Source organism: Hippoglossus hippoglossus, chromosome 6, assembly GCF_009819705.1.
Source record: "Hippoglossus hippoglossus isolate fHipHip1 chromosome 6, fHipHip1.pri, whole genome shotgun sequence".
Lineage (NCBI taxonomy): Eukaryota > Metazoa > Chordata > Actinopteri > Pleuronectiformes > Pleuronectidae > Hippoglossus > Hippoglossus hippoglossus.
Genome location: NC_047156.1, coordinates 2,598,711 through 2,625,093, shown reverse-complemented (window position 1 = coordinate 2,625,093; position 26,383 = coordinate 2,598,711). Strand labels below are relative to the sequence as shown.

The following is a 26,383-nucleotide window of genomic DNA, read 5'->3' as shown; positions in this document are numbered from 1 at the left end:
CGTTAATGTTAAATGTTATTTTTCATATATTTGTTATATTACATTTAATCTCTTTTGCTGTAAAATGGTTTCAATTGTTTGACGACTCATCCGGGTCGTTCACTTATTCTGCGTCCAATCAGAATCCATTCTGAATTTTTAACTCTTAAGAAATTCGGACAGTGGGCGAACATTGCACCGGGACCATCGTTAAATCCTCGACAACAAAACGCAGCGTCATGAGTTTCCATGCTGAGCTGCTAATTACAACTCGGCCACAGGGGGCGTGACACACATTCCTAGTTTCTTGGGGCCTTTACTCTTATTACAACATGGATGAATGAAACAAATCAGAATGTCGAGGATATCACTGAGAATCATTAGCAGTCGTGCTGAAAGTTAGCATCTACGTTTCCTCGGAGGAGATCCGACGATTTCCAGATTTACCAGAACCTCAAACACTGACGACAACAAGCTTGTGTTTCCTTCTTTCTGACCGCACCCTGTAAACAAAGTATTTAACATGCAGTAACTCAAACACTGTATGATCCCGTCAGCTGCTTTACACATTCTTCAGTTTACATCTTTACGGGAAGAGTTCTGTGAGAAAGTCGCCCTCTGCAGTGAAACTAAGGTTTAGGTCGTGTACTTTATAATCAGTGCACGAGAGGGTTCGATGCTCAGAACGTGGACTGAATATGACGAGGGACGACATGACAGCCCCTTAAAAGTGAAGCCAAAACATCTGGAGCGCCCTCTCCGTTCCCTAACTCTTACATCACTAACCACAGCTCCACACGTTCACGTAGAAATTAATGATTTTGGTCCATAAACTGTGACGTGCTGAGGAAACCTCGACCTGTTGGATAATCTCAGCCTGTTAATCGTGTCAGTAACGTTTTAAAAAGAGAGAAAGTTCTGTCGTTAGTTCAGCTGGAATGTAGTTAAGTGTTTTTGGTTGTGAAGACACGTGAGGACGTGGTGATTAGCCCACAGTTCAGTCTAATGACACATCAGTTAGAGGAACGGCTGAGATGATGTTACTACTGGTTAGTCTGACCTGGTCCTAATACACCTGGTACTTTATGTTTTAATATTTCACTATCTGCAGGCCCATCGCCCATCATCACTCTTCCACCCTGAGGCTCTTTGTGTGTGTGTGTGTGTGTGTCGTCATGGTGAAGGTGGCGTCTTCAGTGAATTGGTGGATCCTCCTTGGCTTCCGCTCCCCGTCACGGTCTGTACGACCCACTGGACCAAACGCACAACACAGAAAGACAGAGAGAAGGTGAACCGGTTAGTTACAGACAAACAAAAAGTTTGATTCTCTAAATGTCTTCTTCTAGCTCAAATAAAAATGGTTGAGGTAACGGGTTCATTCCCCTGGGAACATGAATGTGCTTGGAAAGTGTCAAAATAAAAGCCTACGTCCGCCAAGGTCCAACAGGCCCCCTCTGTAGTTAAGGTTAAAGTCAGAGTAAGGTGTGTGTTCGTGCTTTAACTACGTGGATCAAGCTGTTGAATTATTAATACTCGCAGTTTGTGGTCAGAGGGTCAGTGAAGCTTACGCCAACACTTTCCAAAAGCCATAAAACTCTCAGCGTGTGTGTGTGTCTGTGTGTGTGTGTGTGTGTGTGTGTCTGTGTGTGTGTGTGTGTGAGACGTGTCCAATAGTCTAGATCCCATCAGTGCTTCCGTGTAGATCTTTTAAGGAAACACAGATAAGCCATTAGTGTGGATCTCAGGTCCGGCTGCTACGGTCCAGTGCTGCTGCTAATGGCCTCAAACAGGACACAGCTCCAGGAGACTGAACAAACCTGTGTGTGTGTGTCTGTGTGTGTGCGCGCGTGTGTGTGTGTGTGTGTGTGTGTGTGTCTGTGTGTGTGCGCGCGTGTGTGTGTGTGTGTCTGTGTGTGTGTGTGTGTGTGTTCGAGTGCTATACAAATGGCCTTTGAAGCAGCAGGACAGTTTTTATGTCCCACCAATCCTGAAAGTCCTCTGGTAAACACAGTGATGACTTTCACCTCCACTGGGGAAGTTATGTTTGTTTTCATGGATCTTGCTGAAAAAAATAAATTTCCCCACAATGGAGATGATGATTCATGATCTGCATTATCTGGCTGTCTTCGCTATGCGGCTGGTTTTAACTCAAGGGGACCGTTGGGCCTCGGTGGAGACATTCTGTCCACTGAGTGACGTTAGTTTACTCCTGCACCTCGACGCAGTGCTCAGCAAAACACTGAGTGTTTAACTGTGACAAATGGGAAGTATCCCGGGGACGGAAGGCAAATAAACAAAATAATATGACGACTTGTGGTGTTTATACACAACCAAATCCATCAGGATCTCCTGTCACTCACGGTGACTCAGCGGAGGAGGAGCAGTGACGAGTGACGGCTCCTCTGGCTCTCAGGCTCCGTTCAGACTTGATATTAACAAACGTCCTGAGAGAGCAGATCACAAGCGGACGTCTAAGTGCATCGGTTCACACCTGCTGCTGGAATCTGTCTCCTGTGACCACTTGTGATCGGATCCTGCTTCCTGCTTTACATACACAAAACATGTACATCATTTCTGCTCGTTGAAACCTAATGTTGAAGTTTGATCTTTCATCGCAGACGGCTCCACAGCACAGCTGCTGTGCTTTCAAATGAACACGTCGTTCTGTGAACCTGAGCCGGAGCCATTAAATGATATTCATGCTATAATGTTAAATTACATGAATTCCGCTCATGATCCTTTTTAAATTTTGTTTTTTAAATGGATTTTTCACAGCTCAAATTTCCTCTGCTACATAAAAATGCTTGTGGTCGCAGCATTAAGGGGAAAAGCAGCGCACGCAAGTTAAGCACGGTCGGTAAAATAATCTAAATATATGCTCATTATACGTCCGTTGGCCTCCTGTCAGGTGTCGATTGGGAGGCTGAAGAAAATCACCGACATGATCATTAGAGACGATGATAACAATCCTGGGGTCCTTGACCTCCTCTCGTAATGAGCTCCCCTCCGCTGACCTCGCACAGAGAACACAGGAATTAGCCGATAGACGCTAACGTCACAGCCGATCCCGTTACGTTCGTCTGCAGCGATTCGCTCTGAAGTGTTTTTGTCTCTCGACCCCCTTCAGCTGAATATCAACACATGCAGCTGTGGCAGCATGAATTTGCATGAATCAGTCCAGCATCTGTTTAACATGCTCTGTTTTTTTTTAATGAGTGTGGGCTGTGGATTCAGAAATAGAAAGAGCTCAGTCTCTCTCTCTCTCTGTCTCTCTCTCTCTCTCTCTCTCTCTCTCTCTCTCTCTCTCTCTCTCTCTCTCAGGTTTATTCTGCACTTGTGTTATGTCATCACTTTATTTCTTCTTCCCACGGTACCTTGACACGACATAGACGACGACATCTTAGCTCTATTCTGAATTAACGATTCTCCATTGTGTGTAAGTGCCTCATTAAACTATCGCTGCAGTCGGCTTTTTGGTGCATTTTTGGTTTTCGCAGCTGTTTCTACTAAAATATTCAGATTTCTGAATCGTTCTGAATAATCGTTTTTATTTCATTTCACGCTGGTGTTTACACGGCTGAACAAATAGGACATGTGGGTGGTGACTCAGAGGCGGCTTCCTTACATCGGAAATCAAACCAATTACCAACATGTTCGGCTTTTTACCTCTGCAACAAAAACAATGAGCACTTATTATTCATGATGAATATATAATCTTATTTGATGTACATGGCACTAAATCACATTATACATTAATCATTGTTTATTGGTCCACCACTTTAGTCCAGACTAATTTATCTCAAATTGACGGTTGTCTTAAGATTTTAACGCAGACATTCATTGTCCCCAGAGGATGATGCTTGTGCAGGGAGGCTGCAGGTGGAAAAGATTAAATCTTAATTTCAATTTTTACAAATGGGCCTTAAAAAATATCAAACTGTCTCCAGGAAGGAAGAGGAATCGTTATTCCTTTAATGCTTAAACCTAATCAGAAATAAACAACAAAGCGCACAGAGAAACTGTCTTTCTATTCAGTCTAGTTTATGAACATGGGGAAAAACGTTAAAAAAGTTTAACGATAAGCAGCTAATTTCCCAATTTCAAGTGCCATCATCTGGTCCGATTTTTATTTGCCCAGTCTTTTGTTGAGAGATTCCCATCAGCCTCAGCCGTGCTTTAATGCACTAATTGGCAAATGTTATAATGCAAACACACTAATTTAATATGGTAAACATGGGATATATATCACCAGGTAAACACCAGCTTCTTAAAGATTGTAGTTGACATTAGCATTTAGCTCTAATTAAGCACAACCATCAAACTGATGCTAACAAATTGAATGTTTGTTTCCTCAGTGAATCTATGGATCATCAGAACGTTTACTTTAGAAACGCGTCTGTAAAACACGTGTAGAAATGCACTGTTTCCCCACAGGGGGCGTACCTCTATGAGCGGGTGCCAGTGAGCGATGGGTTTCCTCGGGTACGTCAGCATTTCGCTCCAGTGGTCTCGTCCCAGACTCTCAGCCTCGTTGCCCACTCTGCACACTCCGATCACTTCGTTGTGTCCGACGCTGCAGGACGGCAAAGAAAAACACATGAAGACATTTGCATCACATCGGAGGGACACGGCAAAGGGTGACCACACATCAATTACTGTCCTTTTTTAACCCTACGCATCTGTAAATTCACAGATTATATACTTATTTCTATATTTATGACTTGTGCATTCTAAAAGCGTTTAAAACAATAACCCGAGGAGATAACCCAAAGTGTGTGAAACTCACGAACCGATCATAGTCCATGACGGCGATGAGCAAGCTGATCTGGTCGATGTTCTCAGGAGGAACGTCGAACACGATGGCTTCATTGTACACCGGGTTCAGGGTGTTGCGCTTGGTGGACGTCTTCCTCTTCTTCAGCCTCCGGCCTTCACACATCAGCGACACTTTCACGTACGGATCTGGAGACGGAGAAGGTGGCATTTTCAGTGAGGCTGTCAAAATGTATTGACGCATGTGAGAAGCTGGCAACAAAGATCCAAAGTGGAAAATTGGCTTCAACACCCTGTGTGTACGTTCACTGTGTTCCCCATCGCAGCAGGAGCACTGCATTGTCAGTCTGCACCCACCTGAGGCCCCGGTGATGTCCATGGCTTTGAGATTTCTGGCTTTGATCATGGTGATGGTGAGCCGGCCGGCCGTGGGGAGATAACACAACGAGAACATCAGCTCTCCCAGGTCCACGTTGTCCTGCAAACACAAATATCTCAGTGGTAAGTGTTCGTTGTTCTGTCATAACGGCATCTTACAAACTTTAACTCTGAGTTTAATCCTTGTTCAGCGTAATATCCGTGAGAAGATTATATTGCAGTTTGCGTTTTGTGTTTCGACTTGTGTGTCAGGCTGTAAACGAACGGGAGACGGTTCAGCTCCAGGTTTATTTCAGATCTACCTCTCAGACTGAACGTGTGAATTTAACAGAAGGCTCATTATTAGTCTTTGCACCACAGACGTGGATCAAACCTGTGACATCTCCAGTAACGTGGGGCGTTAATGACTCACTGTAAATCAGCATGTTTCATGTTGGGGGGGGGGGACGTCACGGCCTGAGCGTGTAAATGATACACAACCCTGAAATGTGTTTTGATCTCAGCACTTGCTTGAACTTGCTCCTGTTTTCCTCGGAGAACATCCCTGACTTCACGACTTATCCACACCCGTGCTCCCCCCAACCTCCTCGGCCAATTAACACGTCTGAAAATAACGTGTGACGATGGTGTGAGATCGACGCTGCGCTGGTGAGACACAGAGCACACCAGGGAAACTCTGGATTCTTTATGTTCTTGTTCTTGCTTTATGTCTTCTACCAGTTTGGCCTGAACCACAGCTTCCTCAAAACGAAATCTTAAACTGGGAGTTAAAAAAAGGATTTTACTCAATTTTGCATGGTAACTGGCAGGTGTGGTTCCAGCTGTTTCTACATCTGTAGGAGTAGAAGTCATTTAATTCAATTAGAACCGTTATTATATCACAAACTTTAGCTGATTGGTGTTTTGATGGACACAGTTAAAAAGGTTAAAGGCCAATTTAGGTCTTTGTTGAATCGACACCACAGCGTTTCCGTTGAGGTTGCCATTTTGTCCAGCGCCATCTTGGTTTTTCGACACCATAAGCAACCATATTTGGAGTAGCAGGGGGCGGAGCCTGACTTACAGCTTGAGGACACTGCACCCATTGGACGGTACTAGCTGTCAATCACAAGGTATCCATGCCCCCAATGCATACGGTGCCTTATCGTCTATTCGACTCTAAATGGGACCATAATTTACAAAATTAACATCTAGAGATTGAGACCTATCTTTTTCTCATAAACTGTCTCCGAATCCAGGTTCATTTTAAAGAAAACAGGTTTCTACCTCCATGGGCAACAGACTAAAACAACTGTGATTGGTCCTTGTCCCCGTCTCAATCAGTTTTTGGACAACCCGCCCTCCTCTGACCTCCTCCAACATCTTCTGTTTTCTTTCGGTAAGTAACCATCGTGGTTTGACGCAACCTGTCTTCACGCTTTCTGTCCAATCGGTGATTAATACACACCATGTCAATTATTTAGTCTTTGTCAGCCAATTATCTCCAAAGCCTAGTTAAAGGTCAGCTGTCGTGGTTATACTGGAAAATAATCCCCCTCCGATATCTGTAAGTGTTCTGTGTCATGCTGATCAAGATTAATTGGGAACAGGCAACACACACACACACACACACACACACACACACACACACACACACACACACACACACACACACACACACACACACACACACTAGGATGTAGGTGCTCCGGGTCTTCTGCTCAAAATTGCTGAAAACGACAATAAAACCCCGGACATCAGCACGTGAGCTCCCGCGAGCTCGTAAGAACACAAACATCACGGCCGCTCGGAGCCTCGGGCGTTAATGATGCTCGGCTCATAACGTCTCCGCTGTGTAACACACACCTTCACAGACTGTGGATTGGCTCTCTTCACATAATGTGATAACCTTCTCCCATGACACACACACAGACACACACACACACACTTAACTTTTCAGACTACCGACTGCCAGGCACTACTCTGGCACTCAAATCAAGCCCTGCGGTCAGGATTATGGTCACTTGTGCTCAGCCAATGAGATTACACGGCTGCTCTTAAGCGCTCCAATAAAGCAGGGAGAGAGTTCGGACAGTCTATAATCTCCAATTATAACAGTAGCACCTCCTCCCCCCCCCCCTCAGGATCAGCCAGAGTTCTTCTCCCAGCCTCGGTCGAACTCCACCTCGCTCCTCTTTCTGTTTGTTCTTGTGCCTGATTTACGTTCAGCGTTCGTCGTTGAGAAATTAACTGGTTCATTAAACAAACAGAACATCAGGCCACAGACGCTTTGACAGCGACACGAGATGTTTCCCCACAAATCTCAACGATTCCTCTAGATGCTCTAGAACCATAATTATGTATTTTTGCCGCGGAAGCTGAGCGAGCTCCTTCAGTCGTGAAGTCATTACCTCGTGTTTTCACTCAACTCATTCTTTATGATTTCCCAGAGAATAATTCATGGATCGGGCATATTAAGAGTAATCTGGTGCAAATCCAAATATAAATCTGGATTTGGTGAATTTAAATGTGGTTTCATCAGAGGACGTGTGGAGGTACGAGCTCTCTGAGAGTTTCTTAGATGTGAAATTGCACAAATATCGTTAAGAGGGTGACAAAGAGTCAAAGAAGTGTATTTAATACTTAGAGGAATATTTCTAAGTTAAATACATTATTAAAGGGTTGCACACTTCAACAAGTATATTAAGTTTAGTATTGCAGAACGTTTGGGGGACTCACAGAAACAAGCCCGAGTCTTTCATCGGAGCCTAAGATGAGATATGGTACTTTTCATTAGAATTTTCAAGTTCCAAGACAATAAATCTCAACTTGAACCCTGAAGTCGAGGATTTTCCTTCTTCAGAAAGTCAGAAGCTTCTCACCAAGCCTCAGATCCCAGATGTCTGCTCCATGTGCAGTAATATATTGTTTATCAAGAGTAAATCCATTGTTGCTGTGTTGTTTGTTTGAGCAGAAAACCACATATGTTCCTTTCCACATTATTTTCTCAGTGTTCACCGACGATAGAGAATAAATCTTTTGTTGTCACTGAAGCTGTGAAAAACTATTATTAGACTAGTTTATGCACCTTTGACATTAACGGATCCGTCTCCATGGTAAACCAGTTACAGGTCTATGTTGTTTTCTCAGCTTTGCCAGTTTCACTACATTTTCTTAGTTTCCTTTCTTAATAAGAGGTTTAAAGGCAGAATGTGACTTCAAATCGTTTAAGTTTTCAATTTAAAATGTGCAACTTGAATCATTGCACTTAGAAACTGGATTTGTGTAGCAAACTGAATTTATTAGTTAAAAGTTAAATTCAAATTCTAATAAACACCTTTGCCACTTTTTATGTAATACATGTGTGTATTATGTCTTCAAGGATTTTAATACTGTATATTTATTTTGTAAATAAATATTGTGGGTTATGATTATTATTATGAATTTTATTGCTTAACTTATTTATTTATGGAGCTTCCCTGCAAAAGTTTTGCACACGATTACACTTTTACAACCAGTGTATAAAACAATAAAACATCTTACAGCTATTAGATGCTGACTGAAAGTTCACACATTCATTGAGTTTTTAAACATTCAGTTCTCACAGTTAAGATTTAGTTCTGGCAATTAAACTTTTGCTTACTGTGAAGAAGAGAAACACTTTTTAATTGCATATAATCCCCCTCTAGGGGGCTCCACTCAGATCCTGGTCCGGTTCCCTTCAGTTAAACCTGTTGTTTTCATCCCTTCTCCATTTGTCTGTTGATTGGTTTGTTTAATTGTTTTTCAGCAGGATTTCGCTTAAACTACTGAACACGAACCATGAAAGTTGTTGGAAAGATGCAACATGAGTAAAGAAAGAACCGTTTAAATGTTGATATGCATTCGGACAAAGGGGCAGAACATTATGAGAGAAAAGGTTCTACCCCTTTGAGAACGTTGTGAGAACGTTGTGAGATTTAATTCCCAAGAAATGATTCATGGATCTTAATAAAGAAATCCGCAGGGACTTGTGTTCGTGTGCAAATGGAGCAGCTTGATTGAATTTAAGGAGCGTGTTGCTCCTTGGTGGAGAAATGAACTCGACTGAGAACCATTGTGGTTTCATCTTGCTTTTAATTCAGCCGGCGTTTCACTGTTGATTAGCTAATTATTTTAAGTTATTTCTATCTTTTATGTCTTTTAGTGCTTTTTGATTTGCTCGGTTTCTCTTCACCCTTAAATCTCTCTTTGTTGATTTTCCCTTCCATCGTTTCCCCTCCGCTCTCTTGTTTTGTTTTTATGGGACTGAAAATCACTGTGACTCGACTCCCTCTGTTCTTAAAAGTGCTACTGAAACAAACGTGGCTCGACTCCTCTCTTCCGAGGAGCACCTCCGCTCCTCAGGCCTAAATCACCCTGCCTGAATAGCACTTAACCTCCGTGCACTTCTTTTCACACACTTTATCGTATTTAAAAGAATTAGCCCTTAGCTCTTAGTTTCCCTCCCCTGCTGCTCTGGAGCTTTGCTGCCGTCCCTCAGTTGTAAGTCTGTCTCGGCCAAATAAAGCAAATGTAATGATTCAAATTCAATTTCTATCGACGCATATTTCAATCGGTTCAGTTAAAGAAAAGAGGAATAAATCTGTGAGTGTGTAAGACCTGAATAGATGGAGTGTCATTCTATCTTTTATCTAATATTTCACTCAAATGTAAAATTGTAATAACCGTACAATTCACTTTCCAATGATTTTCTCCTCAGTTGCTAGGACACACACACCCCCGTGAACTAACGTATGCACCGGCACTGTGGGGTTTGTGGTCTAAATTAAACCGTAAATGGTTGTCGTGTTATTTCTCTGTGTTAAAAGTGTGGTTTGATTTAACAATAGGCCTGAAGTGAGTGGAGTCTCTGCTGTGAAGAACACGAAGCCGTCCCTGAAAGCTCCCGTCACACGAGGGCTAATCAACAGGACCGTGTATCTGCCTGGGTGAACATGGTGGAAGTAAATAAATCAGCGTCCGGGCTGAACTTCAGCTGTACAGATGAATACACCCTGGCAGAATCAGGTTAGGCTGAAGGATCCTCCATAACTATAAGCAAGGAGGAGTGAGACAGTGAAAGAACATTGGGCTGCGTGGACGGAGCTGTTTGTCGAAGGAGGAGATGGAAGTGAAAAGGTTGCAAAATGTGTGTAAAGACTTTAAAAGTCTCCGATGTGTCACACATGGGCGTAACTTCAGAGCGGGAGTGAGATGTTTTAGAGACTGTAGAGGAGAATGTGATGGAGGCCGATGAACAAGTGAACCTCACACTAATATGACTGATTCTGCAAATAGCGTTTTAATAAATTAGCATTGTTAGAAAGGTGAGTAGACTTATTGAGAAAAGTCGATAGGTCTTAAAAAAGCTTGCTATTATGTTTAGAGCTAGATGGTTGGAAAGACTCAATGAAAAACTACTTGTTAAAGGAAAAGTAATAATTATTCACGTTCCTGCTGAGAATTAGATTCGATCATTTACACCATTCTATTGATTCTAAATCCTATAAACTATCAGTCAGATCCAGTAGGAGACTTGAGGGAGTTCTCCAATTTGGTTAACACTCGTTTGGTGGCACTCACCTAAAATGAAAATGGTTTTCATCCCTGATTTACAAAAACTTAACACTTAACCCTGTGGAAAGTTAATTATGATACGTAGAACGCACAGAAAATATGAGATAACTGCATTTGGCTTTAGCACAACTCAGAAAACTCAGATGGCACAAAAGAAAAACTATCACAAACAAACCCAAAAATTAGAAATGCAAACTGAAGACATGAAGCAGAAGCTGTGGTTTTAGTTGCAAATGATGTTTATGCATTTTAAATTAACTGTTTGTTCTATTTTTTAAATCAGCATTTTTATGGATTGGCCTCTTTGCCAGTTTTTAGTATTGTTTACGTATTCATTGAGAAATGTTATTCCATATTGGTGGAGATATATTTGATGAAATGAAGTAGGTTACCCTCAAGCTTCCAGTCTTCATGCTAAGATCCATCAGAACACAGACATAATATATAATAATAATATATGGTATCGTCCTAGTGTAAGTAAAGTAACATGTCTTTTAGAAAAAGAAGACTTGTATGAATTGGCTGATGCCAGAGGAAGTGGTGGCACAAGCAACAAATGGTAAATATCTAAAAGGTAATAAAATCCTGTGTTCACACACAGGTTGCACGGTCGCCACAGTAATATATTCAGGATCTCACTGACTCAATGGGCCGTGAGCATCTGGAGCTTCATATTTCTCACTTAGTCAATAAGGGCAAATGGGAGGACAAGTGCTTGTTATATGGTTCCATTTGTCATTGTTGGGAAATGGGAACCTCCTTCACTGAATTAAACTCTCACACACACACACACACACACACACGCACACACACACGCACACACACACACACACACACACACACACACTGAGCCCATTTATCAAGGTCCTGATTACAGGCCGACCCGGCTGCAGTCAATAGTATTGACCGGCCCTGCAGGAGCCGCAGGTTAGAGAGTCTCTGAACTCCTCGTTGTCTTTGTCTCCAGCCGAGCAGGAGAAAGAAGGAACATGTAACAACGTGATGGATGTCCTAAAGCAGATTGAATGTCCTGACATGCACGCAATAAACACGCTGGCGGGTCTCCTGATACTTCACAGCGGCTCAATACAGTAATCGGCAGCGAGCTGCAGCGTGAGAGGAGCGAGATATTCAATTTACAGGCAGGAACATCATGGGAAACGATGCAATTAAGGGGGGGGTCGTGTCAGATTGATGTGTCCTGACCTGCTCAGGCAAACATCTATAAAGAGACGTTTCAGAAAACATATTTCAAAGTGGAAATGCACTCAGGAGAGAACGTAGCTCCACCAAGGCCCAACAGTCCTGTTAAATATAATATATACATATATATCTGGATCCACACCGACATTTAACAGGTTCTTTCTTGACCCCAGTTCGGGTTAACAGGCTCCAAATTCATAATGAAAGTAAAATGTGGCACAGACAAGGATTTTAAATTCATAGTTTTAAGCATTATGGGACTGCAAAGCCACGTCGGGTTTATTCTGAACCAGCACAGGTACACAAGTATTTTAATGTTGGTTTCAGTGATGTGTGCATCAATAGTAACTTCAACACGAATCCACTCAGACTCAAACTTCAGGTTGGAGTTAATTAAAACTCTCAAAAGAGATGTTCCTGTTTTATAAGTGTAAACACTCATCAGCTTGTCTAATTAAGTTTACAGTAACAGCCCCACACACTGCGTCAGCACAGTGTCAGTGCTCCCACAGCTGACTCTATAATGTCCACCCTGCAGGAACCTGAACCTCATTTATTTTTCCATAAGCAGCAGCTCAGAAATATACATTAAAGTCTGGTACATGTGGCCAGGATGGCGAGAGGCTCCTCCTGTGCCAGGAGCCATGATTAATGCACACGGCCTGAGACTGGACCGGCGCTGGCTACGTCCTTGTAATCCCAAGAGAGGTAACCTAGTTCTGCTGGTGACAGGGAGACTGAGCGAGAGGAGGTGGAAACTTCACATTTCTGCTTCTCTTCAGACCAACCTCACACGTTTAAACACAGATATTTACACATGCACCAATCAGGCTGGAGAAACGTCAAGAGCAAGCGATCAGTTTCCTGAGTCCGGTGTCGTATCCTGGTTAGGATCGATATCACGTTCAAACAATCATTAGAATTCTAATAATCTGAGAATTACAGATACAGACAAAATATAGTGTTTATTTAAAAATGATCTCATAAAATGTTTTGTATTGAAGCTGCAGGAGAGAGCCGTTGATAGTGTTTTGCTTTGACAGAGAAAGTGTTTGCCGAGCTGCTGGAGGTAAACGCATTATCTCCTGAATCTAAAATGTCGTTTGCATTGTTAATTACCGTCCATGTCGGGTAAATAAATGATTAACAGCAGAGTATATTTAGAAAGTGGACTCGTCGGTCTCGTGGGGAGACGCGACAGCTACAGTTCACAAGTCGGACGCCTCAGAGGAGCTTCTAGCCCATTTCTACTGACCTTCTTTAGCGGAGATGCTTTTAGAGTCTGAAAGGTGTTAAAACAACATTTGTGCACGACATGATTAGTGTGTGTGTGTTTGTTTGTGTGTGTGTTTGTGTGTGTGCGTTATCCCGCTGGATCTTTGCACTACAGTAGTTAATGATCGGGTCGGAGCCGGTTTGCTGCTGACGAGGCTAATGATCGTTTTCTGGCTTTGATCTTAATTACTGTACAAGGAGCAGCAGTGTCGTGGATTTAAGTTTCAAAGACCTGTGGTAAAAAAGATCAGGCTGAGCAGAGGAAACTTCCTGAAACACTCTCTGGTCCCTTTGCACGGTTCTTTATGGGTTCAACAGCAGATGAACTCACAGATGCACTGATTGGTCACATTAAAACCAGAGGTGCACTCACACAGCACATCTGGCTAACGATCGAACTCACAACTTAATCAAATCTGCTCCAAAAGTCCAAACGAGTTCTTTCTCATCCTGTCCATTGCTGCAGCTCTTCTGTTCAGACTCTGACTGAAACACGTCTCCTTAGCTTCTGTCTCTTTAAAGCCCAGTCTGCCCTGATTGGTCAACACTGCCAGACCATAATTATAGATATGAGTTCCATAAATATGCCAGATTGTTTTCCTCTATGAATTATTCCATGGGAACATTGTGAATATGTTGAAAAGTGCCCCAACAAAGTCGTATCTCGCAATTTTAAAGAAAGTGAAATTAAATTCCCTGATCCGGATCTGCACCAAACTTTACTGAGTTCACCAAGTTTCATGGAATCGTTTCATTTGTTTTTGCCTAATCCAGCTAACTAACCAATTAACTAACCAACAAACCAACCAACAAACAAACAGACAGGGGTGGAAACACAACCTTCTTTGCGTGGGTAGAATATCCCACCCGAGGACTGAGACACTGACACTGACCTTGTTGTCTCTTGTTGTCTCTTGAACCATAAAAACACAAGTTTCGGTGCCACACTGAGTCACACCAGCCTGAAGTCCTCACTCAGCACGACAGTGAAACCAGGAGGTTTTTCTCTGGCACGAGGTTCAAACTCTCTCACCGAGTTTCTCATTGTACCAAGTGAATAATGTAATACAGACAATGTTGCTGTATCTCTGGCAATCCATCCCCAGTCTTATGTCAGTGTGGATCTGGGTCACTTCCCCCAAGTGTTCCCTACTGCTTTCATTAAACATTAACTGCGTCTAAGTATATTTCTATGTCTCTGCCTCTAGAAACCACAGATGAGTTCCACTCGAAGGGGAAATGATACAAGTCAATTGAAACGTCTCCGTCCCTCTGCTGTTGTTACAGGGTTTTCTTTACTCTTTGTGATTGTTTGAGCGGTATTTGGCGCGACTGGAGGAAGGACCTGGGATTTGGGGGCTGGTGAAGATACTTTTGCCCTCGTCGACCTGCAAATGTGCCCGACTGGAGAGAGGCCACGCAAACCTGCGACATCGTCAATATGAGTTAGAAGAGAAAGAGAAAGACAGTGACAGAATATAAAGACATTGATAAAAGCTGGTATCTCACCGAGGTTACATATTGTATGTCTCGGCACAGTTTAGTCTCCCGGGGAAAGTCGGCAAGCTCCAGGAAGTTGTCCACCACCACTTGGCCGATCAAATCGTGGCGTGAGAACCTGTCAAAGTCGTAAACGCTGAAATGCAGCTTTCGGCTCGGCAGCTCCGTGTACGCCACGGGAAAGAGAAACACCTCATCGAACACTGGGTTGAGAGTCTTGCGGTGCACCTTGGTCTGGTGCTTGGTTTTGCGGTCAGGCAGCAGGTAGATCTTGACGTAAGGATCGGAGGTCCCTGAGAAGTCCTTGGCCGGAAGGTCCTGTGCCCTGTGGATCTTCACGATCAGCTGCTCCAGGTCGAAGTCAAACTTCAGGATGAAATGGATAATCCCGCAGCCGCAGGAGTGACGCCCGTCTTCACCATCCACCGAACGCTGCTTGTAGAGCTCTGGTTTGATTCGGCCCAAACCAGACAGAGACTCCTGGCGCTGGAACTGAGCAGGGTTGAAGTCCGGATTGGACAAGTTCATCTGCCGACGGATGGAGTTGTGCCTGTAACAAAGGATGAAATGAAATCATTAAAACCTCTTAGTCTTGTTCCTTGTTCCCTGAAACCAGAGGTGACATGACTTATCCATTTCTGTGTTTAACCTGCGACCACCAAAAGGTTGAACAATAGTTTCAGGGATTGATGTGTGCTAACCGTACAGACGACGTAGGCTCAGTTATCTGTCTCTGGACCCTGTCCCTCGCCAGAGTGTGGACCTGGTTTCTCTCCACCTTGGTCTGGGTCTCCAGTGGGATGTCGGGCGATGTGTGGCTTATCTTCAGGCCCGACCCCGGCACAGCCACGGCCGAGGGAAGCCCCGAAGGCTCCTTCATACAGCATTCCTCGCTGTACTCCCTCTCCTCCCCGTCCACCTGCACAACAGACATCAATGAATGTAGAAATGACAACTCTCAGTTTGGGAGACAGGAAAAGCTGAAGTTGTTTGAGTTAGGGTTTGTATTTGTTATGCTTTTAGGTGCAACAGGAGAAAGAGACAAGTCCTAACCAGGTAATGCTGAAGACTACAAGGTATTGTTGCCTGTTAGGATGGTCACTGTATCAAATCAGGTGACCGCAGAGTACATCAGATATGTGACAGTGTAAAAGTTGCTCCCTGACCAATCACGCACTCATGACGGACGTCCGAGGACTCTGTCGTGACAAAGCAACGATGTATTTGCTATTATTCTATTAACCTTTCCTCCAGTTCTACCTACTCTTTCTTCATCTCCTCTGGTGGACCACCTCCTAATGTCACCTCCTAATGTCACCTCCTAATGTCACCTCCTAATGTCACCTCCTAATGACAAACTAGGACGGATTGTATAGAACAACTCTGGTTCAGTTCAGGAGTTATTGTGACCTTTGTGGCTTGTGATGCCCTCATCATTCCTCATGTGTTGTGTTGTGAACCTCTTCTTCTTACCTCTGTGAGCACGGGCTGCTGGTCTCCTCCCAGGAAGTGCGCCCCCTTGAGGATATCTGGGAGGAAACGGCCACTTAGTGGCCCCCAGAACAGCTTCCATGACACAAAGAGGGAGACGCTGAAGAGCGCCAGACCACAGGTGGTGACGAGCAGAGACAACAGACTCACCGATACATCTAGAGAAGGAGCAGAAGGACACAGTCAGTGAACAGAGCTTCATCAGAGGAGCTGGACTAGATAAACCAGACTCCTCAGGGAGAACAGATGTGTTTGTTCAGAAGGAAACATGAAAAATAAAAAGTATTATATTTTCTCATTGTAGGAAGAAGATAAAGACAAAAATCAAGAACCATACTGATACTGGGTAAGCGTATCAGTATGGTGTTCCTAATAATGTGCTTGATAAGTATATACTTGCTATTAAGAGTAATGGATGGATGTAAAGTGCTGATGAAAACTATGTATTTATAAATTCTCTACAGACGCTATGGGCTGGTTGCTCTCTCTCTCCTTACATCAGGTCCATATATAAAGATGGACGATGCATCTCCTCTTTCTCCCGTTATACAAAATGAATAATATCACAATGATTCATTTTATTCATATAAATGCTCAAATACACTTTCCATAGATTGAAAACACCGAAACACAAGTAACTACAAGTGTAAAATTCACATCATTAAGCTGAAATGTCTAAACCAGGTTTATCCAGGACCATGAGAGATGATGTACAGACACGGTGTTGATCCATTAGCAGAGGATTCTGGGTAAAGAGCAGGTTGCAGTCTGACGTTTAGTGCTCGTCAGGATCCTGCTCTCTAGTGAAGCAGCCTTTTAACAAAGTCAACTAAAAGCTCGGCTTGTCTGCTGAGGTCACATGATGCTTTGGACGGGAAGATCCGGAGAGACGGCCGTGCTCTCTTCTCCATCACTGCTTTCTCTTTTAGTTTCCTGCCAGTCGTTCTCAATCAGACTCATCACAGAGGAGGAATGTTTGCACTTGTCCTGGTTCAGTAAATTGTAAACTGCAGAGTCCAACTTCACAGAAACACCGACACAGAGTCCACGATGCGTCACTCCCTCGTGACACCGTCCCAAATTATAGTTTTTAAAGTTTCTAAATGCTAATCAACTGTCAAATGTCATATTTATATTCCATTTAACTGCGGTTGGAACAGTGCTTTCCTTTTAAAGTGTTTGTTCTTCCTCTTTCCTGCTACTCGAGCTGAGAGGAGCTCTTAATGGGACGGAGGAGACTGGTGCTTATGGGCCAGTTTGACATGAGCTAATTTATGGACGCCATTAGAGCTCAGACCTTCAGTTCAAAAGAAAATCATTTTCCAGTCTCAGCTCTGAATCTGCAGGACGCACGTTCACATGACGACTTGCTGCGATGGTTTGTGTAACTAAATGAAAACTATGCATATTCATTTTAACATATTCTCATTTATAGATGAGTGTTTTACTTTGAGTTTCAGAGCAGCACTGGTGATGGGTTCTGAAAAAACTGTTGAAATCAACTGACACTCTTTCTATAACACACAAACACACACACACACACGCGCACACACACACACACACACACACACACACACACACACACACACACACACAGGACTCACTGTTTCCCTTTTCATTGCCTTGACACAAAATGTGTTCTTTCATCATTCAAAATTAATTTAGTTTTCCAGCCCTAACTCAGTGACCTCCAGAACTCTGTGTGTCTGTCTCGCTCAACGCTTACAAAAGATATCCGAATTATTAAATTCACATTTAAAACTTATTTTAAATGGGCTGGCACCACTTTATTCCACTGAGCTGTTGCACCTTGTCCGTCCTCAGCCCTTGATTGTGTGATTGTGCAATTTTGAAATTCTCAATTATTTATGATTATGTTTGTTTTATTGCTTTTGTCTTGTCTAGTTATTCTGTTCTTTGATATATATATATATATTTATATTTTCATTTTAAGCCTGTTCACGTGCTTTTACATAAACTTTGACTTGAGCTCAGCTATATCGACATTTACAAATATATAAACAGAAGAGTCCGTACCTCCGCTAAGACTAATGCTCCATCCTCCACCTCTTCCTCGCATCATGCCCCACCCCTCCACAAAATCTAAAGGAAATTGATTCAGTAGTTTTTAAGTGATCCTGCTAACAGCCAATCAAATGGCAATAACAAATGCAGGAACTCTTAATGGGGCCTCACACACACACACACAGGCATGAGCCAGGTGAGGACACGGGGAGGGGGGGGGGGGGGTTAGAGAAGGTGAAATCCAGGAACATTTTGTGTTTGTATGAGACATTGTGTTGTTTCTCTATTCTCCTCCAGTCACAGAATGGTCTGCAGCTCAATCCCAGGAGGGTTTCACGTTTCCTTCCATCTCATTCTCCATCCGTCAACCCAGCAGAGGATTTCTGTTCCACACGGAGCTGAAACGTCTTCTCAGGGAAATATCTGAATATTTAATTGTGGAATGGTCCATTGTGTTCACCAGCTTTAATCATTAATCTTCGAGTTTATAGCTACGAGCTAATAGATAAAGATAAAGATGAAAAAAGTGATGATATGTAATGTAAACGTCTAAATAAATCAAATTAGATGTAGTATAGCCAGATAAAATGGTCCAAAGGCGTCAGATGTGTTTGTTGCTGTGTTCATTCGAGCACAGTCGGCGCTGTGATTGGCGAGGCGGCGCAGGTAGAACACAGCCAGGCCTCTTGTGGTCGGCTCTGAACCGGACGTCCAGCTGGGATGAAGTGAAAGCGCTGGAGAGACGATGAACACAGCAAACAGAGCGGTGCTTGTGTTCCCAGCTGGCACAGATACAGAGCGTACAGCGTGTTCCTCTGTGCTCTGGCTTTGATCTACCACATAGTTCATGCATGGGTTTATTACAAAAATAGAGCATTTCACACCCAGAATCAAACTCTATTGTCTCTAAAATGAAACTGCAGCTCGGGATGTTACTAATTTCTCTCAACGTCCCTGTTTTGTGACATTTTCCTCTTTTAAGCATCGTCCCTTTTTTTATAAATATTTGAGTCCAAACTTAATTATTGAAAACAAACGTCGCTCCTTCTTTGATAAGTTCAACATCCCCGTGGCTTCGGGCAATTGCCTTTGTTCGAGCCCTTTCTGAAGACCACAGGGTGTCTCCGCTTTTCAAGTCCTCTTCCAGGCTGCAATCACGGCACCGAGGCCTAAACCCTGTGCAGCTGCTGGCACTTAATTGGATTCAGGAGCTCCAATAATCAGTAAGCTCTCTCCTCGCTAAAGGAAGGCGACAATTATAATTAAAAAAAAAGGTTAGACAGGTTTTGATTAGTGTAATTGTCTGTGGTGGGGTTGCCTGAGGTTATGTGAATGTGCCGGTTTAACTTGTCCGGTGCTGAGGTATTAGTGGTGACTTACATCAGACGTGTGGTGAGTGGAGCCGTAAAATCCAAAACCCACTCACGTCCACAGGAATCAACCAGGACTCATCAGGAATTCTTCACATGTATTTTCTCCAAACCAAAGAAGAAACACTTTGAATAAATACATTCAACATTTAAGATCTATTTTACAGATGTGACTGTACGAAATATCTTGGTTTAGACTTTAAAAATAAATGACACAAAGGATTTGAGGGGTTAGAAACGTATTAAATGTATAAGCCTGATTAAAAATTACCTCCAAGGCTAATGAGCACTTTATATTAGCCTATGTATAGAGGTTAGTAACCTCAGGCATATTTCTTATACAAGATAGCGTTAAGTTTTCTATAGAAGCTTTATATTAAAGTTTGAATGATCCACTCAGCAGCTGTTATGTTTCCATATATTGTATTTCGACTATTTCAGAGGTTCATTCAGCGACCGACACAATCTTCAGACAAGAGTTCACAACTTTGAATAAAACCTCTGTCATGCAGCTCAATATAAAGCATTGCAGCATCAAAATTAACATTTTGCTTTTACTTTGAAGAGAATTTACATCAAAGGACTTAGAAGAAAACATGTCGAGCTCGGTTTACAGACTTCCTGTTATCCAGGATGTTTTAGGCTTCATGTCTGGATAGTGGGAGGAAGTGGAAATGTGTCATCCATCTTTATACACGGTGTATGAGTGAAGGTAACTAAGGGTGACAGGCCTCAACCTTAAGGTGCAAGAGTGAGAACAAAGCAGCAGAGCATCTAAGACACGAGACGCGTTATCCAATAATGTCAACCGACTGTAAAAGCCTTTCAGGTTCGGTCCCAACAGAGGGAACGTCTCACCTTCAGCATCACAACCGCTGATCAGAGTCACACTCTCATTTCACAACAATGCACGTGGATCTTTCCTGATTTGAAGGCAGAGTCGTCCTCCAGCCTCTGAACCGAATCAAGCTTAAAACCCAGTGACAGCGAAGCAGAAACACAGACGGCTGCTTTCATCCACTTGGACTCGATCTGCCTCCGATGAGACGTGTGAATCAACAACCTGCTCGAGGCTCAACGATCCTCGGCGTCAAATCGCTGCCGCTGAACGTCAGAGAAACGGAGACAGAGCCAGTCGCTGTCACTGGGAAATTTAAATGTCACTGCCAGTTCCACATGTTTAATTTAGCGTGTGATTGGGTACATGCAGCCGTACAGTCACATGTCTCCTGTCAGGGGCTCGGAGCGGGAGTAAGAATTAATTCATTAACCTTTCAGTGTGTGTGTGTGTGTGTGTGTGTGTGTGTGTGTGTGTGTGTGTGTGTGTGTGTGTGTGTGTGTGTGTGTGTGTGTGTGTGTGTGTGTGTGTGTGTCAGGATCACGACTCATTTAAATCATAAAACAAAGACATTATAGAAATAGTGAAGGACATTATGTGAACATTATGTAATAAAATGCTTCTGACAATGTAAGATCACGATGGATCATGTCATCTAAATATATTTAATAAAATAAACACACAGGGCCCTTTCACACCTTCTTCTCTTTGGTCCTGACCTTCAAACTTTTCTGTTCAAATAGTTTGAAGCTGCAGTGGTGCACCACTTACAGCCACATCACTTCCCCTTTGTTTCTTATCATTAACTCTCTCCGTCATGATAATAATCTCTATAACTCGCGGCAGCTATGGGACTTGCCGGCTCGTCTTGTTTCGTAGTTGGTCGTATTATTGTTGCCTCGTCTCTGTGGTGGAAAGCATTAGTGGAGATGAGTGGATCCTGAGCTGCTTCATTAAAGGTGCATCACACACTCAGTTTGGTCCCCGAGCAGAACGAAGCCCGACCAGAGACGAGATGCTTACAGAGAAGTTTACTATCCAACACACCTACACACACATTAACCTGCAATTAAACTAGTGTTAGTGTAAACATCACAGCTCTTATTGTTTCTCCAGCCCACACATAAACTTTTTAAATCAACTTATGACTCTAAATGACAGAAAGATCTGCTTTTAATGATTTGGGTTTATTACTTTAAAACTGGATTTAAATTTAACTGTAAAGATAGAGAACATTTTGTCTTTTGTCCAAACATATGCACCGAGGTTAAAGAGAATTCAGCACAATCATAATAAATCATACAGCAGTTCGACACATTGCTGTAAGATTCTGAAGTGGAAATGAACGCTGAAGCTTCTGTCGTCTGGCAGATCTACGTCCGTATTATCCTGATATCTAATCACATCACGATGCCCAACATGTTGTCGTTTAGCGGCTAATCGGACATTTCCTAAACGTGCTGGAAACGGTTGACCAATCACAACAGAGTGGGTCAGCTGACCAATCAGAGCAGGCTGGGCTTTATCAGGAGGCGGGCCTTATTAAAGAGACAGGAGCTGAAACCAAGTGTTTTGAGACAGAGGCTGAAAAGAGGAGCTGCAGCGATGGGCAGTCTGAGGAGAGTGAACATTAGAGCACGTCAACATGAAGTAATAACACAAATCAAGATGATGAAGCTGAGTATGAGCAGGACATGTCTTCTTTAAGAGAGGTGAAGGTTTTCAAGGCCCCACATTTCCACTGAGCACTTAAGGCTCATCAATAAATATCCTGGCCTCCGCCCCGGATGAGAACCTCCCACCGCTGCCTCTCAAAGGAAGATGCGACTTTCAGGTTAACACACCAATTACTAAAAAGATTCAACAGATAAAAGCCCATGATTGTGACCAATTTATTTGTTTTCTGTCGAGTCCAGAGCCTCCTGCAGCCGGAGACGGAACATGGGGCCACAACCAGCTCATTAAACTCTTCAGTGTAGATTGGTCCCTCCTCTGGGACACTGAGGACAGTTCAATAAGCTGCAACAGCCAAGTCAGCAGTGAGTCAATAAGAGACAAGAGCCGGGGTGAAAGGGCGTCAGAGCACGAGACCGAGGGGAAGAGGAGATAATGTCCTGGAAACGACTTTGACTGAGGTGCTACATAGAGAAATGTGTGTGAGGAGGCTGCTGTGGAGAGGTGGATTTCAAATTAAGAGAAGAGAGGAGCCATTAACTTTATTGGGCTCCTTCGAGAGGATCACCAGAGGCTCAAAGTTTCCTAAACCAAATATCCAATAATGTTATGTTGCCTGGCAACAATACCTCGGAAATGCAATCAAGGGTGTAATGAAACCTATTTGCCCCAGTATTTAATCAATCCCTCGACTCAGAGTGTTTTCTGCTGATGCCATTCTGCCGGAGTCTGAGCACTATTTTATTTTATTTTGTTTCATTGTGTAACTGTGAGATGCATCTTTGTGAACAGGAGTCAGTTTGTTCCCGACTGATCTTTGAGTCACAATCATTAAGCTGCAGAAACGATAACTTCCTGTTTCAGGACCGACAATAGCCGAGTCGGGACGGATGAGAACCAATCAGGAAGCAGATGAGGACCTCTGTGGAATCGTGTGTGTTTCTATCCGGTTTCAAACTAAAATGGGTTCAGAGGCGTTTTCCAAAAAGTCTCTGTTTCTCTGGTGGTGCGTTTTTAAAAGTAAAGCGTATTAATGTGGATGCAGCCTCAGTGGGAAACCACTTGTCGGAGTCTTCTTGAATCAATCTCAAAATCGTGAAACAACGACGACTTGCAGAGCCGGAGAGCAGTTCCCCCGCTCGTCTCCAGCAGGAGGAGGACTGGTTTGTTGTTGATCAAACGGTGTGTGCGTGCATTTAGAACAGTTACTGGAGGAAGTGGGTCACTGGTCCTCGGGGGAACCAGTCTGGTAGCTTGAACTTCATCATACATGTTTAATGATGGATTGTAACGAGTTTAAAGGCAACATACATGGGAAACAAACACATAAAGGAAGGGAGGAATAAACTCACAAACACACATATGCACACTGTACATCGTGCATGCATACAAATATAAGCTCATAGCCTCAATGCTCTGCATGATATATGTGCACAGCATCTGCAACAACAACGAAACCACACGGGCTGAAGATCTCAACACAGGAGAGAAGGAATCATCCGTAAAGAAAATAAGAAAATCATATTCTGATATTCACGCATGTAGATTTTATACAGTTTCATTTGGGAATTTGTCAGCTGATTATTTGTTCTGTCCATAGACTGTAAATAAAGATGGACGACATGACAGCTCCCCAAATATGAAGCCAGAGCGTCCTGATCACCCTCTAGTGGCCGGCTGCAGTATAGGCCATTAACTCTGAAGAATTGGGGATGTGCCGTCCATTTTTATTTACAGTCTATGTTCTGTACTAAAACAGATTATTAACTCTGCTAAGGAGGTTCACCTTTCAATTTGTTTGTCAGCAGGTTTACAATAAAACTACCGAGCAGATTTCCATGATACTAATTGGATGGGACATGGACCAAGAAAGAAGCCGTCAAATTTTGGCAAACAAATCTGACCTTTCTGTAAGATTGTCAAAGTGACATTTTCACAGATTTCCCGAGGGAATGATTCATGGATCTTGATATTCATGAAATCCAGATCTAGTGAATTCAAATGAAGGATTGTTTTTGTGGCCGAAGCTATGAAGCTTGAATCGAAGCAGCCCGTGGGGCCTTGAGGACTGTGATCTAACCGAGTGCAGTTCTGAACTCACAGTGTTGATGGAACCACTTTAAAGTTTCAAACAGTGTCAGGAGATGGATTTTCTCTGCAGCAAACTCCTCCTGACCGATCAGAGCGTTGTGTGTCCTGCCAACACTGAAGCCAAGTGGGGCGCTTAAAATAACTGGTCTAGATCAGTGGTCTGCAAAGTGCTGGGAGCAGCGGGGAATACTGGGTGGGTCTCTCTCTCTCTCTCTCTCTCTCTCTCTCTCTCTCACTCTCTCTCTCTCTCTCTCTCTCTCTCTCTCTCTCTCTCTCTCTCTCTCTCACTTACAAAGTCCAGTGTGTGTTGGATGATGCAATCACACACACACACACACACACACACACACACACACACACACACACACACACACACACACACACACACACACACACACACACACAGCGCCTGCTCTATAGATGTGTAATGCTTTGTGGTCGCTAATGGAGCCAAGCAACAAGTTAACAGTTCATACTTTTCTATTGTGAACATATAGGGAAACAGTGTGATGTGCTTTTTCTTGTCAGCATTTTATAACATCGTTAAGGAAAGTGCTATACAAATAAAGTTTATTATTATTATTATTATAAACTGAGTTAGAAAAACCCAAAATAAAGCAAAGGACATAAATAATAGTAGAAATGTTGGGGAGAATGGATTCAGTGGTCAAAAGCCTTTATGAGTTTCTAGTTGTGTGTATCCACCTCTTAAAATAACCTAAAAATCCCTTAATTTAATCCCTCAGTCACTGTAAGAGGATAAATTACATATAAATAACTGGACTGAGTTTATCCAATAAAAATCCCATATTTCTGTTTCATTCATTTTGTAAAAGTTTAAAAAGAAGCCGTTGTCCCTCTAGTGGAGACTCTGCACCTCGCAGCTGCTGACTGGGTAACAGCAGCTTTTAGAAACCACAGCCTCTGGAAACAGAAACCGAGTATTACACCTTAAAGTCCACTTTGAACCTGAGAGGCTGGAGTCTGACCTGAGTCCGTGTATCTGGGTCTGGCCAGGTCCCTGAAGTAGTAGGTGAAGTCCAGGCAGTGGTCGTCCTGCACCTCCCCCCTGGAGCACAGGTCTGACAGCAGCTCCAGCGCCTTTCGACAGATCTCATCCTCTCGTTCTGCGGGCATTGCCCTCCAGCATCCTTCTGACTGGTCGGCCACTCCGGCTGATCCTCCGCCACCTCTCACTCTCTCTCTGCACTCACACACACACTCACTCACTCACTCAATCAATCCCACACACACACACACACACACACACACACACTCAGGCGCGCACAGCCTCCTCCAGCGCAAAGGCGCACGGTTGCAGCCCTGGAAAGCTCCGAGGCGCACGATGCATCCGCGATAAAAAAACACTGAAATCCGCCTGAATCAGTGAGATTGATTTCTACAGAAGCTGCAAGAATTCTTCAGCTGAGATGACAGAACTTTTATAAAATCCTCCTGCGCATGGTTTTGTTTGTTAAAAGCGTTAAAACATCAGCTCCAGCAGCTGTGGCTCCTCTCCTCCACCTCCTTTCTCCTGTCTCCTCTCTGGTCCTCTGCTGAATCACCACTGAACCTCCAGCTTGTGGCAGCAGCTCCAGTCAAGGTCCGTCTCCTCTGCTCAGTTCTCTGTCGATGCGCTGGGATGCAGATTCAGACAGGAAGTTCAGCCTCCATCAGCCTCCACCCCTCCTCCAGCATCAGCACCACCACCCTGACATCCTCTGAGGAGTCTTCTTCTTCTTCTGCTTCTGCTTCACCACCTCACAAACAAAATGTCAGCGACTCCCTGGCGGCTTTCCCCTTATTTTTCTCTCTTTGTCTAATGAGTCATGTCAAAGATATGATTCCTCTCCCCAGCTAATCTCATGAGTAATGTGTGAGCTGGTGCCCAAACACCTGAGAGGGCCCCGCCACACGAGCCTGACCTTTACCGATGGAAGTAATGAAGGACGGATGAACGTCACGTTAAAGCCCGGGTGGAGGAGCTAATAATGGCCTGTCTGTCTGTGGGTTTGTGAAGTGCTGGCGGAGGAGCTTCTGACGGAGGCAGAGCTCAACACACTGCAAAGGAAGAAAACAACTTCATCGATTTAACGACACATGCGCATGCAAATCGTCAGTGCACGTGTCATCAAATTGATGAAGTTGTTTTCTTAATTTGCTGCTTTTTATCTCTTAAATGTTTAATTTCTTACAGTGAAATATACAA

General features: G+C 43.4%; 1 protein-coding gene across 2 annotated transcripts; it reads right to left on the bottom strand.

The window, feature by feature from the left end:
* Nucleotides 1-1,098: 1,098 nt before the first annotated feature.
* Nucleotides 1,099-25,824, bottom strand: syt9b (synaptotagmin IXb). 2 transcript variants are annotated; one of them, XM_034587874.1, is made up of 9 exons: nt 25,420-25,824; nt 25,164-25,378; nt 16,159-16,334; nt 15,387-15,604; nt 14,695-15,235; nt 5,110-5,230; nt 4,770-4,941; nt 4,423-4,552; nt 1,099-1,230 (listed from the first exon to the last, which is right to left on the bottom strand). In XM_034587874.1, exons 2-9 carry the CDS (start codon nt 25,309-25,311, stop codon nt 1,153-1,155), a joined length of 1,584 nt encoding a protein of 527 aa, XP_034443765.1. In that variant the 5' UTR covers nt 25,312-25,378; nt 25,420-25,824; the 3' UTR covers nt 1,099-1,152. The 2 variants fall into 2 exon arrangements, with proteins under 2 accessions (XP_034443765.1, XP_034443764.1); XM_034587873.1 differs by having other exon boundaries at nt 25,164-25,824.
* Nucleotides 25,825-26,383: the final 559 nt, after the last annotated feature.